The sequence below is a fragment of the Scleropages formosus genome, chromosome 2 (assembly GCF_900964775.1).
Source record: "Scleropages formosus chromosome 2, fSclFor1.1, whole genome shotgun sequence".
Classification (NCBI taxonomy): Eukaryota; Metazoa; Chordata; class Actinopteri; order Osteoglossiformes; family Osteoglossidae; genus Scleropages; species Scleropages formosus.
Genome location: NC_041807.1, coordinates 25,552,630 through 25,568,219, shown reverse-complemented (window position 1 = coordinate 25,568,219; position 15,590 = coordinate 25,552,630). Strand labels below are relative to the sequence as shown.

The window sequence follows — 15,590 nt, the reverse complement described above, 5'->3', positions numbered from 1 at the left end:
GTATCTTTATTAAGCTCGCACCTTTTCTCCACTCCAAAGCAAAGTGGACAAAAATTACTGAATGGAAGTTATGAAATATGTTCGACAGATACCGATCTGTCCCAGTCCTACCCGAGCCCCACTTGTGAGGTCAGGCGTCTGTTGAGCTCATCCAGATTTGAAGCATTTAAGAAATGACAGAATAATAGGAACAAACACAGAGCCCTGAACGTGTTGTGTTCGTTTTAGCACTCGGGGCCCCTTCGAGTCTCACCGCGCTGCCGTCCACCAACCCGTCGGTCACTAACCCGTAACTGATACAGTACGAATACCTTGTTTATTAGGTTATACATGATCTGTGTGAAGCTGATTATGTGACTTCAGCTAATTGGAAAAAAAGTAACTGAAGGACCCGCGTTCGAATTCCACCTACTGACGCAGTAATCCTGAACAAGCCAAGGCGCTCATCCTGAATTTCTCCAGTCAAAATTATTATCTGCTGTACAAAACGGTGTAGTACAGCCGTTCGGGGGGAAGCGCCACATAAATAAATGAATGTACTGTAAATACTTCTAAACAATAGCAGTTATATTTTGACAATACTATACGTCAGTTAATGTGGGATGTGTAAATAAAGTTTTAAAGTATACTTAATGCTGCTACCCTACGCTTTTTAAAATATTTGACCAACTTCCTATTACTGCTCTTACGTTTTCAAAGTGCAGTAAAATGTAACAGGCCGACAGCGCCACCTAGTGTTGCACTTAACAGTCTTTGTTTCAAAGGACACGTCGTGGACGATTCATGTTGTCGGTCCTGCTGGGCTTTTGCTGCAGTTCCTTCTCTCAGATTGTGGACAAACTAAGTACCTTCTTAGCTTTCCTCATATTCTGCGTTCGGACGTGTTGGATGGAACTCGGCAAACCAAACAGTTTTATTTATTTCTCACACTCTTCCAAAATGTCATTTATTGGAAACACAAGTGAGAAGAGACACACAGGAAACATTTTTAAAAAGGATTAATACATGTCGTTTTATTGTCAAACTACAACTGTCCCCTGCTATTTACACTCTATCTATACACGCTAGATACGCGAGGAAAATATAAAGGGTTTACATTTATGTACATAATTTATAAATGGTTCCTAGCAAGCCAGAAATAAAAAAAAAAACAGTTGTTTTCCCACTTCTTGTAATTTAATTATCTATGAAGTACATTGCAAGAGGAAAAGCAGTTATTTGGCAAAGATGGATAGCTGGAGACACTGAATAAGTGTGGGTGCGGTTAGAAGGATGTCTCCCTCTTCGTGAAACGCAGCTCGCAGATCGCAGCTCGCCGCATTTTGCTCGTAAAATCCTGACACAGACATGAAGCACTACTTCAAAACAGCAGAGGTGTGTTACCGCGGGCAGAGGCTTTTGATGGGGAATTTGTCAGTTTACAAACCACCTCCGGCTAAAAATACCCATCCGCTGAGCTCAACAGTTTAGGCAGAAAAAAAAAAAAAACTTTTAAAATGATAAAATCAAAACATGCATCTTTTCCTGATCTGATTTTATAACTCCCTAAAATGTAATTAGTTGTATCAGTTATAATAAAAGACATGTAAGCATTTGGTTCTTTAAGCAGGGGAACACGCTTGAAAATAAAATAAAAAAATAAAGATTAAATACATGACATTCAATTAGATTATTAATATTCATAAGATAAAGGCATTTTTTTTCACTCCACCAGCCCAAAATCCCCCATCTGAATTTTAACACAAAATTTCACTATTTACTATTGATAAAGATTTTTGACATTTTAATTGGAGAGTAGTACATGATTAACTGTTGAGCAATCAAAGATCTTAATAATGATGACTGCAGTTTCATAATTTAAAAAGGTTTTTTTTTTTTTTTCCTAATCACATGGGAGTTAGTAGGATGAAACAAGCACACAACTCTTTCCAATATTTCACAGCCCTTACAAGACATTTTCAGCACTGACTGGCACTAAGACACTTTCTTTCAGATAGCAAGCTAGAGTACATGGAGATCTATGGCAGTATGGTGTACTATAGTAAACTGTAATAGTCCTTTATTTCCGCTATGAACCGTCATGAGAGCTCAGTGAGAAAAGCTTTTCTAAGCCAGGTCTTATTGTAGAGGAACGAAGGAGAAGCTCAGAATTCCTGCTCACAGCAACTTCAGCAAGACAGAAGACCTCAAAGGTATTAATGTATGTATGTAGATGCGTGCTTGTTTAGAAAAACCTTCTCCAGTTTTAATAGTTTAATGAACAAGATGAAAATGTAAAACTGCATTAATTAACTTCACAAAAATTTGTGTTTAGCTGAATACAAGAGAGGAAAGAACTTCCACGAAATTTTAGCAGAAATGAATACAGTACAGTACAATAATTAAATGCAAAAAACACCTAATTAGGACTAAGATTAAGAATTAATTTATAATCTTATCATGTGTAAACGGCTAAGATTTGCAGGTAAAGCACTCCAGTTTCTTCCATATCCCTTCTTTGATGATGCACCTCATGAATTCATACTTTTTCAGTCTTCCAGGCTGTTTAATGGAGTTAGTGAAGATGACCTACAAGTACCTGTTTTCCGTGAATGCGATTTGATTACACTTTCAGCAGTTTGAGACTTACAGGTTTTATGTGCTTCAGAACTATACAGAAAAAATGTTTCATAAAACACACCCACACAGATACACAATATTAGTTTAAAAGCAACACTTAATCAACATACTCCACAGACAAAAAAAACTATTCTGGATGCAGTATTTAAAAGGAGGCAAGGGGAGAGGTAAAAAAAAAGAAAATGTATACTTGTCCTATAAACATCAATAGACTATACTGCTATATTCAGGACGCTAACACATGACATGTTGTATAATCTAAAAAGCAGAGTCCAAGGCTCCACTCAAGGGCTTCATTTAAAAAATCTCAATGGAGAGTGTTGCTTACACATCTCCACTTAAAATGATAAAACCAAACAAGAGAATGTTTGTCTTATTATTTACCTTACTGTGAATTTATAAGAAGGAATGTGCTGACTTTCTCATAAAAATCACATATGTATTTTTTTCTAAGAGCTCTATTTCAAAGAAGAAAATGTTTAGCATAATTTTATACTCTTCGCTATTAATAAATTAGGCACTTCAGTTTGTGTGCTCAACCTTAACTGCCACAAAGCCTAAAACCTCTAACACAAAACCTCTGACAGACATGGGATTCTTGTCCTCCAAGTCCCAGAATATTCAGAGTAGCTTCTGATAACCGTGTTTTTCAGCGGAGGGCATCGTAGCACCGATGTTCCAAACGCCCTCTGCTGTGCTTCCGCAGAGTACAGTAAAATCAGGGACATCATGGGGTATGTCAAGCACAAATCAGTGGACTGTGAAAGAAGTGAACGAAAACAAACTGAAGAGCCATGCACTCTTTAAAGCCCCTCTAAAACCAAACATACACTGTACCAGATCTCTAACACCATACTTTACAGCTGGACACACTGAAATAATACTCCACCATAACACACTGTGTTACAACATTCTCTTCAAAAAGGCACGAATGTCGCTTGCAACAGGGAAAATAAAACAATTGAACGTACGCGCACGTATCCCGAAATGCGACCGTCTCGCCTGTAAGCCAGTGGCCTACGCAAAATGTTCCATGATTCCCACAAGCAGCTTTGGCAGGGAGAGTGAAAAGGTGTATGAGTGCAGCGGTGTGTGACTGCGGGGAAGTGGCGGCAGCTGCAGGGCCCAGGGATCCAGCCAACTGGCTGTAGTACGGTGCCATCCCCCCATCTGTCCAACAGCGTTCACTGGCCCCAGTGCTATTGCACTCCACATTTATCATATCCTAAGTGACAAAACAGCAGATATTTTCAGCCTCAATATACAAAATACTACCTATCTGAACACTATCTTAACTCTAAAACATTAAAAAACAAGCTTTTGTCTATGCTTTGTGCAGAACTGTCTGTAGTGTCTAAAGTCAAAGGCCTGGATCCTGGGTTGGCAGGCGGTGGAAGTGTGTGCTCCTGCATGTGTGTGTGTGTGTACATAATTGGGGGGGGGGGTTCACAAAGCCAGCTTGACTTTGTGCTATTTTTATTTTCTCGTGTTAGGATGCACCATTCTGTATGATACATACTCTCCTTACGATGTGTAACACCATTCTGGACAAGAGCACTGATGATTTGAATTAAACATAAAGCTGCTTATCATAAGGTCATAAAACATTTTTCCTCTGACATATAATTTTAGAGGCCCAAGGGAAAGTCCAAAGAGTTGGACAAGTGCTCCTTCGTACACCTGTTTTCCAATGGCCAGGCAAATCCCGGTTAGCTGCTGAGGACCAATCTGACTGACACTTGTACTTCCTGAGTCCTAAAGACTCGATGATACCGTAATTCCTAAGCACAAACCATTATGTAGGCTATTGACAATCGGGGGAAATGGTGCAGCCTTTACAATAAGTTACCCAAAACAGAAAAAGAAGTTGAGGGCGGTATGCCAACCCTACTCCACAGACACAAACAACGGTACAGCGAAGCACAGAGGGCAGGAGCCTAATGGCCACTTCCAGCATTGTTGCTCCCTGTTGTCCAATCGATGATGATGAAGCTCAAACTCATAATCATGAAGAGGAACCCAAGACAGGCAAAGCAGGCAGCCTGATGAATAAGAAGGAGAAACACACACACACTAAGACGAAGGGCAAAGATACAAAGAGCTGCTTTCGCACTCTACATTGCATGGCTGAAATCAAAGGTCCCTTTGAGCAGGACACCAATACCGAGACTGCAGCTAATGCACAAACTGCTTCTAAACTGAGTGGCTAACCTTTAAATATACAATAATCAATTCATAATATATTATATCATTAAATATATATAACATATAGTGTTTAGACACACCACATAGGTTATACATTATTTTCCTAAAGTTATGATACAGCGTTGATGCTGAGAAAATGGTAGAAGTAGCTCTGGAACTCACAACAATTTTGGGGGTGGAATGCATGGGCTCCACATCCTTGGGCACGATGCGGATGTAGAAGATGGCAGGGAAGATGAAGATGAGGCAGGGGGCAGATGTGGCACCTAAGGTTTGGCAGAAAGGCGTAGGGGTTATAATCGCACCTCTTTACACAACATGTGAAGATGTCACACTCCTATTCCAAGGTAATACACTAAACGCCTGTCTGTCTCAGCCACTTCTGGTGCTTATGTGAAACATGGCACAGGGGGTACAAGGGTCGTGCAGATGAGACCATGAGTGGCGCCCACAGTCTCATTAACCACAGTACAGAAACGTGACTGAGGCACGTGTGCCCCTGGGCCTTGGCACTAGCCTACTGCAGAGACAGCTTAGGCTGTGGACCATACATCCGTCCTAGAGTTTCCTGACCCCAGCCTCTTCTGCCTGGTTGTCCTGTATATTTGCAGGACTCTGGGGTGATGTTTACAGGTAGTGCAAAATATTGACTCGCTCCTATTGCGCATTGATGTGTCAGCAAGTGTTGGTCAGGCACGTTTCCTTTCTCCTCCAAAAGGACAAGGACAAGCTTAAATGCCAGTAATACGTACATGGACATGCAGCACTTACAGGCACCAGTAGTGCAAGTCATTTCTAGTAGATTTTCTAGTACAATTCATGTTTACAGAACTCACAAACACAAATGGTTAATTAATTAAACAAGAAGGAACTGGATTTCAGTGCTTCACCCCATAAGTATATACACCATTTGTTATTGATCACCAAACTATCAGGAACACCAGAAACAAGCTGTCAACACTGAGGAAGTGAGCTGAATTAAGGCAATTCCCCTGCCATCTACAGTATCTAAAAACCGGCTGTATCAATGCAGGTTATTTTTGCTCCACGTGACAAGAATATGACAGAAAAAAGTAAAAAATAAGAGTACAACGAAAAATAAATAAACTGGAAAAAATTTAGTAGTATGAGGATCCAGTGTAAAAGCCAAGTAAAATTAACTGTTGTCACATAGTGCTCTTGGCAATTAATTGCTTCTTAAACCTAACAAAGGTTTTCACATCAGAAAGTGAAAATAAAATATTTATCAGTATAAACAAGCCAAATTCTCCTGTAAAAAAAGAAAAAAATAGGATACACATGGTAATAATGCTTTTACTAAACATCACACACACACACACACTTTCAGAACCGCTTGTCCCATACGGGGTCACGGGGAACCGGAGCCTACCCGGTAACACAGGGCGTAAGGCCAGAGGGGGAGGGGACACACCCAGGACGGGACGCCAGTCCGTCGCAAGGCACCCCAAGCGGGACTCGAACCCCAGACCCACCGGAGAGCAGGACTGTGGGTCAACCCACTGCGCCACCGCACCCCCTTACTAAACATCATTGTTTCTTTAAATGGTTATGTGTCTGCATTTGAACATTTCAGTGCATATTTAACAGTTGTAGGCAAAATGTCACACCGTTATTTTCATTACCTATTCTTACGTGCAGTTTACTAACAGAGAAAAAAATGGGTGTCTCTGGTCAATATAAGTAGGAAAGTGTGTAGAGGAGTGGACCAAGAGGAAAGCCCTCAAAAGAACTTGAAGGGCTCACCGATGATGCCAAAGATGGGAAGGATGTTGGGGGCAAAAATGACCAGGATGTTGATGAAGGTTAGCAGGGTGACAGCAATGGCTATATGGCGAAGCCAGTTGAAAGTCTTGTTAGGGAACAACATCTGCTGGAAGGCCCGGCGTACCTGGACAAGAGGAGCAAAAAAGGAGATTTCACGGGGAAAGAATTACTTAGATTTCCGTACACGTTTGTCAAAGACTGAAACTTTATCCTAATCATTTAGCATAGCAATTTAGGACATGGAATTGTAAACCATAGTTAAAAGATACCCACCGAGGGAATCTTGAATCCATCCCATATGGTACACACACACATTTTCAGAACCGCTTGTCCCATACGAGGTTGCGGGGAACCGGAGCCTAACCCGGCAACACAGGGCGGGAGGCCAGAGGGGGAGGGGACACACCCAGGACGGGACGCCAGTCCGTCGCAAGACACCCCAAGCGGGACTCGAACCCCAGACCCACTGGTGAGCAGGACCCGGTCCAACCCACTGCGCCACTGCGCCCCCCTCCATATGGTACAATCCATCCCATATCTTTGACATCCTTAATAAGCCCATTGGCCAGAAGAAGATCAAGATCCCAACAATGTGAGGAGGTGAGGTGAGAAGGTGAGGAGGTGAGGCCAGATTGATAGGGGATGGGAAGGGGAATGTGGGGAATGAAGGAAGATAACTCACAGGAAACAGCACAATGGGTACAGTGAGCGTGACAGCAGTGAGCACAGCCAGACGCACACACAGCATCAGTGTGTCATATGGATCAATCCGACTGTAGGTGTGCAGCAGTTCCGCTTCCACATTGTCTGTGGAGAAGGAGACACACAAAGAAGACACTCAAATGTAGACCTCCAAGGAAAGAACTACTGTCACACACATAAAGCCACCTGATTTTATGTGGCTCCAATAATCTAAATATATGACAGAGTCAGTTATCAAGGTACATCTGCCGCTGTGCACTCTTTATGACATACAATGATATATGGTGAAATGACCAATAGGGGTGTAGTGATATCATGGTTATTGAGGCTTCTGAAGGATGGCCTGCTTACAGACAAACTCTATTTTGTTGTGTTTGATGATGTGTTACACTGTTCCATTTATTTTTAATAAACTTCTAAACTAAGCCCACCTTGTACTGCCTTACACCTGGTCACTTCCAGAACCCAGCACACTCCAGTGTGCTACACTGTTCTTCAATAAGTCATTTTCTCATGTATGGAATCAAAAATTAGATCACCATGTTACGTTTGCATTTACATTTATTCATTTAGCAGATGCTTTCCTCCAAAGCAACGAACATCTCACGGAAACTACGACATATGCATTACATTAACAGGAAGAGAAACATGGATGCAGACACGTGACACGTAAGTGCAATTAGTTTGCGTCTTTCCACCATATGAACCAATGTTCATCACGAATAGCTGCATAAACTTTTATCAGATGGAAGACGATTACACATGGAAGATGAGACCATTTGATATCTCCCCAAACACGACAAACGCAGAGCGGCAATAAAAAGACTACTGGCAATCCGGGAGGCCTCACCATAGAATGTCAGGTATCCAAACAGAGCAGCCAGGAAGTACATGGTGTACATGACCAGAATAGAAATGTTGGAGACATGCTGCATCCTTCTCTGCGTAGGGCTGCAAAACGATAAAATGTCACCACATACACGCAGTATCCCATAGCTCCATGTCCCTGTCACTGGTGGGATTTTAAACCCTTCCTAAACCACACTTACTTGCGCAGTTCGGTGTAGATGGGCAGCACTTCGGGGTGGCACACGAAAGCAAAGGCCAGGATAGGGATGGTGTACGCCGTCTAATTAAAACAAATGGCACCAGTTGGTTCAAGGTTTTTCCAGCCCTGAACGCCAACCACCAGTTATGACCGGACAATCCACTAATGCTCATTAACCTGGAATAACTTGTCCCAGCTGTAGCGCAGCACAATAAAATGTGCTGGTTGGATACATTTGTGAGAAGTTTAATATTTTAAACCTCTTGGATCGGAGATCAAACACTCTGAAGCAGATATATCGTACAGCTCCATTAATTTCGCTGTTATCAAAACGTGTCCTCTTTTTTCCGTAGCTCAAAAAATCACTTTTCACAAGTCTGCCTGATGACCAAATTTTCCAGTTTCAGCTTTCAATTAAATCAGAACATTTTATGGCTCACATTATCTGTGATTCCCATATGGTGGCTGAAAGAATACAAATGTTCTCATTATCTTTTTATGCGCAGTGGTTCCAAGACACCAACTTTTCTAAAAGTTATTGAGAGAAAAGCCAACTGAAAGATGCCAGATTGGATTTCCTTACTCAAACATGTATAAGAAATGAACGAAACAAGCGAAAACTACAAGGTATCACATTTATTACAGCTCATAGCTATAGCAATTTTACCACAATGATTTGTACTGAATGCTAGTCCAGTACAACAGCACTTACAAAAAATATGTGAGAAGAGACAAGATGTAAAGTCCACATCTAAAAGGAGGGTTTCTTATTCCGTGCTCCACTTTTACTTATAGATTCATACCTGTGAGTTGAGAGTGAACATGCGAGGGCTGCAGGATTCATCTTCCTGAGCATGCCCAACGTGATAGCCAAGTGAAGCTTCAGAGATGTTGGAATGATGGAGTGCTGCAGTGCTATTGAAGACATAGTCCTCAAAAGGGCAGGAGATATGGAACTTCTTGTAGATGACCTTTAGAATGAAAACGGGGTTGGGCCATGAAACAAATTCTACTCTCCTTACCTTCCTTTGGTGAAGTACATGGAAGTACATAAGTACTGGTCACAATTTATGAAACTGCCTTGTATGATGACTTCCATCGCCATTCCCATGGCAGTAAATAAGGGGTGCCAGCACAAACTTACCACAGAGAGGAAGAAGACCATGCAGCTGAGGGAAAAGCCGCTGGTGTAGCCCAGATAGCCTGGAGGACAGAAAAAAATATCACATGGCATCCATTTTGCTAGTGACAATTAGTCTGAAATAAATATTGACACCTTCTTGTCCCCTGGGTTAGTTATATGGTCAGAAAGCACAAGTTATTCTATTCTCTTTGTGTTGGAAATGTCCCCAAGGCAGAGGTTACTCCACTGTTCACACACACACACTCTCCTCGCCATCTTTTTTCTCTTTATATTATTCCTATTTATATTTTCAGTTCCGCTTAACCGTCACCCAATGACATCTTCCGTCACCTCCTGGGAAACAATGGAGGATAAGACTGTGGACAACTGTTGCTCTTGTGTTATTGACTTATTTGTGCATCTAGGAATTTTGTGTCCCTGCTCAGCTTATCACCACTTTTCACCTATTAAAGGCACGGAGTATTTTATACAATGGAGAGACAAAGAGGGGGCACTCTTATCAAGCACTGTTTTAATGGGGACCGGTCCTCCAAAGGTATCACAGTCTGTCCAGCTGCAGCTCTGAAAATACATAGACCTTTTCCCAGATTCTCTAGGTTTTCTGAAATTTCTGATACCTCAAAAAAATTGAGAGTAAATTTTGCATTCCTGAGCTCACAGAACTCCCCTCTGGGGATATTAGAGGGCAGCAGCACACATATCTGACTGCTCCTGACCAGTCCGACTGCAACCTTAACCTAGCGACACAGTTTAAACTTTTGGACTGGGTTCCAAGAATAGCAAGAACCCTTTTAAACTGCACTGCTGGCATGGAGGAAGAAGAAAAAACACCAAAGACCCTGGGAAATATTTGAAATAGGACTTGATAACGACCAGTAGAAAAATGACTCAAATCATTGCGACCTTCACAGAGAAGACAATGTCTGCTCGCTGTGTAATGGTATGCATCATGAATAAAACTGTTCTTTAGCATTCGTATGAGGGGCAATTACAACAGCTGCACAAAGACTAGACAGTTGGTTCCAGGATTCTCTGAACGGCACCCAAGTTCCAACAACTGGTGGGTAATTTGGCGGGAAAGGGTAATGGCATGAAGCCATTGTGGTAACATTACATCAGTCACATGTGTGCACACACATATATGAAAGATTCTGATCCCTGGCTGATCAATAAGCTCTTAGACCAGATGGCAGCAGCGCCAGCTTCGCAGAAATTTGCTTACTAAGCACATAATTTTGACTCCGGGGAATGTGGTTACAAAAGAGATAGGGGGAAATGAGTGAAATGGGGCAACTGTTCGAGGCAACATGTTATCTTTAAACACTAGTTCTAAGAAATCTCACAAAACAAAGAAAAGACGGAACCATAAGTATTTCCAAGTAAGGCTGGGAATCAGAAGGCTGAACAGTAAGCCTTGCAAAAGTACAGCACTTTAGAAATACAACAAAACATAAAGTAGAGAAGTACATCAACATAAGGAAACAGAATGCAATCAAAGGCACTGTATGAGCAACAAAAAGATGCTGAAGTTGTAGGTGACTGCATCAGGATTAATACAAAGGGATATCTATACGCATATGTAGGTGACTAATGAGCTCAAAAATTAATGTATCATTAATGAAGCAGGGCACAAATTAGGAAAGGCAAAAAACACTCACCCAGTTGCTTCATCAGGGCCAGGGGAAGAATGATAGTGACCGAAACCAAGACCACCAGATAATTACCATTCAGGTACCACATACTGGAGTGATAAAATGGAAACAGGGAGAGGACATGGAGAATATGGTTATTGATTTAAAATTAATTTAGAACCCCCTTCCCAAACCCAGTTGTTTTTGAAAGCCTCAAAATGTGTATCAGTTAAAGCGCCTAAGCACAAAGACCACACATTTTTTTTATTTAAATTATATAGTAAAATACACATATATATATACACACACACACACACACACACACACTTTCTGAACCGCTTGGCCCATACGGGATCGCGGGGAACCGTAGCCTAACCCGGCAACTCAGGGCATAAGGCTGGAGGGGGAGGGGGCACACCCAGGACAGGATGCCAGTCCACTGCAAGGCACCCCAAGCGGGACTCGAACCCCAGACCCACTGGAGAGCAGGACCTGGTCCAACCTACTGCGCCATGTGTAAAATACTATCAAAACTGAAGGATGGCATTTTTGCCCTGCATCCTGCTTTCTGTTACATTCAGACATAACTAAGTCTGTCATAAACTCTGGGATTTAGGTGTCACTGTACAGCTGTGGCTAGCTGCTGACATAGCCAGAGCTCCTATCGCTCTACCAGATAACCATGGAGGCCAGAGCTCCTAAGTTTTTCCGCTTCCCCTATCCTGCACCTCTTTAACTGATAACATAGACATGGGTAGAGAAAAAGAAGCAGCAACAGTGAACGTAAAAAGTGTGACAAGCCCAGGCGACGTGGCTCTATTCTTAGTGTCACCCTCCCGGGCACCAGCATCAGCATAAATACAGTATTAGGAGTCTGCCTATATTGAGCCAACCATAAGAGGGAAAGAATTTGCAGCATGGAAGCACCTTCAGCTCATCTGTGCAATACCACACCTTTAAAGATATACACATGTACAGTATGTACACCCTATACATAAACAGTCTTCACAGTATTCACCCTCATGATTGTGTCAGCACTTCCATTTGCTACACCTCAATTTAAAAAAACAGGAAATGTTCTTCCTCCCATGTTCACTTGCAGAAAGTTTATGTTCTAAAGAAATACATTGAATATTTTCCAAAAATATGAATAAGAGAAAACACTCCTCCTGTACTGGTACAACCAAAGTTGAGTCCTACTTGGTCAGCTAACGGTCACATGCTGGCAATATGACAAGGTCTTAATTTTTGAGGACATGTTCAAATTTTTTCTTTCGTCAACTCCATCTCAGCAATCCAGAGGTAGCTCCTGAGTCTTTAAATTGCAGATGTGCTGCTGTCATGCCCTCGTGAACTGGTCCTCCAGCGACACCTGCTGCCGATCGAGGGAGGCCAGCATAAAAGGCCGTTCCAGAAGCTCATCAACGCTGAACCTCCCCGAGAGAAACCGCAGTACTCGGTTCCCGTGATCTTTCTGTTCCCTTATCTGACTGCTTTCCTGGTTTTTCGATCCTCGCCTTATTGACGACGGCTCTTGTCTTCTCCTTCGGATTACGTATGCTCATTGCTTGACCCCTGCCTGCCCCTGACTACTCTTTTGCCTGATCCTCTTGTTCATTAAAACGACTTCCGTGCAACACTCTTGAGTCCGTTGCTTTATCCACTCCGACGTCATGGCAGATGCTTTTAGTTGTGATACGTCACCCATTAATTGCCCACTCATAAAACCGGGAAAATTTGAGCTTCAAAACAAAGACAAGTGAACAATATTTATGTTTTCGTGTATTTTGTGTACATACAAACACACACACACGCACACACAGCTGTAGCACTGCACGAGAGGCTTCAGATAATTTTTGTAACAATGATTTTTAAGTCAGAAAGCCAAAAATTAGGTATCAAAAGCAAAGAACACCAAAAATTTCAGATAAAGAGAGCTCATAAACTGAGCGATGCCTGTAGTATTAAATTCTAATTTCCGATCAATTAATCTCATAAATACGTGCAACCTTAATCATCTTCTGGCCACCCGTCTTTTCAATGTCATTTTAACTTTTTTAATCTCCATGGTAACATTGCACCTCTTTTCACTGATGCTATTAGAATTGCCAACACTCATATAACAGACGCAAGCTTTAAATACTGTAGAAGCAAGCTGAATTAAGATGGTTTCACTCTCCTGTTTTGTTTGGGAGTCCTTTATTGACATCTATCAGCTTTGCACTTAAAAGTAAGTCGCTTTGGACAAAAGCGTCTGCTAAGTGAATAAATGTAAATCTAAATGTAAGTGTAAAAGAAAGTCACGTTCATTCCCTTACAAAGTGAAATTTTGTGAAAAAAATACATATATGTAAATTATTTAAACTGAAAGAAATGTATATCTTTGAAAATGTATACCATAACCTTTCGTAATTTGACAAAGCAGTGTACGGATATGCTGATCTGCACGTTATTACAACATCATGCCACAACTTTATGTGCAAAGCAAAAAGTTGGAATGTCTCACAACAGGTGGTGCTGCTGTTAATATTAAATTCTATTTTAATTAATTTCTGCTCAGATCACCTTGACAATATATGTGCTGCTGTGGCACCACAGGACATTCAACTTTCGCCGTACATACTGTCATTGGTAATTTTCTTTTTTAAGCAACAGGCAGTGGGGGTTGATCTAGGGAGACTGATGGGAGTGCTTTAAAGCTTTGAGCCAGTACAGTCAGCTCAAAGACACTGCAGCCAGCAGCAAATATATTGCCAAGTCAGACCTCATTCTTTTTCTAGGCCACAGTTTTAGACATGCTAAGAGCCAACACAACCAGTTTCACAGTGACTAGTAGCAAATTTCTGAACATTTGGAGCAGGGGTGTAAGCACTTCTCAGCTATTGTAGAAACAAAAATCATTAGATATAATGCTCTGAGGAGTTACACACAAATACTGTGGGTACAAGACAGGTTTTCTCCAGTAACATGGTCTAATATATACAGTATTTGCATTAAGTTTAACGTGACCAGTGAAGAAACATTCTGAAAAAGACAAGATTTTTCGAACAGATGTAGGACTTTGATTTTCTCAGAAAACTGGGAAGTGATCCAGAGTCACCCTAGTGAAATCTAGTAAATGATACCCAGAGAAAGAGCTCCTGCTTGTGGTGTGTAGCAAAGTTCACAATATCCCAGGAGAGAACAAATCCATTATAATCAAGTACTGACTCTCTTTGGGTCAGTGAAAGACACCAGGGCTGAGATCCAAACTGCATTTGTGCATACTACACTCTCATGAACTCTGTACCAGGCACTCCTGAGTCAAATCTAAAGGCTTCTCAAGAAATTATGTGAGACTGGAGAGCTTATAAAGTTTAGCGCTTGCTCTAGCAACATCTTTGGTAGTGCCAAAATATGCTTAGATAGACTTGCTCTTTGTGCACATTGTGTCTGGGGAAATGTAGTTTATAGAAATTCTGAGCTCTGGACTCCATCAGCATTGTGGCATTACAAAAAAAAAATTGTAGGTTCTTGGGACAGAATGTGAGAGGGTAGACCTCAGATCAATATTTCTGTGCACACTCAATAGTTTACAGTTTTGTAGTGCATAGCTTGGGCTTGGTTTCAATACAGGTCTTCCTTTGAATAAACACGGTCTTCCTTAGAATGAACACGTTAAGCAAATCACACGATCCTGAGCCCCAAATCACAAGGTCAGGTCAAGTATTAGGAAGCTGCAACCTAAAGATGCTTCTTCAGGACTGTATATAAACTATTTTGCCGTGTCTTTTTGTAATAAAGGGTTATGATATCCTAAGAACACAGCCAATTGACTTCACACCAGCAGAAATCTGACAGACATAGTTACTGAATACTTACAATGTCGAGAACACTTGAAATGGTTAAGAAACTTGTAATTTTTTATTTTTTGCAAAAAGGTGCCAAGGTTCATGAAGTCAACGAAACCACAATAAATGATTTAAAAAAGGCATATATTTCAATAGCACAAACAGACTTAGAGAAGTCCACAGTTATTTTCAATATAAGTGGGGATAAACAAATTCCAATTAACCTGATTTCAAAAATGTAGACAGTCTTCAGCTGATGCAATTCACACACACACACACACACACACACACACATTTTCTGAACCGCTTGTCCCATACGGGGTCGCGGGGAACCGGAGCCTAACCCGGCAACTCGGGGCATAAGGCTGGAGGGGGAGGGGACACACCCAGGATGGGACGCCAGTCCATCGCAAGGCGCCCCAAGCGGGACTCGAACCCCAGACCCACCAGAGAGCAGGACCCGGCCCAACCCACTGCGCCACCGCGCCCCCCTTGATGCAATTCAGTTTAACATAATTTAAATTTGACCAATTATTCAATGAACATCTTAGTCAAAAATAAATTACAAGCTCAGCTCAAACTGGATGCCAGACTGCAAAAACCAAGGGCACTGAATTTCCTACAGT

The 15,590-nt window shown here is 41.6% G+C and overlaps 1 protein-coding gene across 1 annotated transcript in view; it reads right to left on the bottom strand.

The window, feature by feature from the left end:
* Positions 1-3,680: 3,680 nt before the first annotated feature.
* Positions 3,681-15,590, bottom strand: part of slc38a3b (solute carrier family 38 member 3b) — a 30,955-nt gene continuing 19,045 nt past the window's right edge. Inside the window, exons 8-16 of the mRNA XM_018756659.2 lie at positions 11,162-11,244; positions 9,504-9,562; positions 9,163-9,330; positions 8,361-8,440; positions 8,162-8,262; positions 7,292-7,416; positions 6,589-6,733; positions 4,987-5,090; positions 3,681-4,661 (exon numbers count right to left, since the gene is read on the bottom strand). Of these exons, the coding sequence (XP_018612175.1) occupies positions 4,557-4,661; positions 4,987-5,090; positions 6,589-6,733; positions 7,292-7,416; positions 8,162-8,262; positions 8,361-8,440; positions 9,163-9,330; positions 9,504-9,562; positions 11,162-11,244 (970 nt within the window). The 3' untranslated portion in view covers positions 3,681-4,556. The remainder of the gene's footprint in view (positions 4,662-4,986; positions 5,091-6,588; positions 6,734-7,291; positions 7,417-8,161; positions 8,263-8,360; positions 8,441-9,162; positions 9,331-9,503; positions 9,563-11,161; positions 11,245-15,590) is intronic.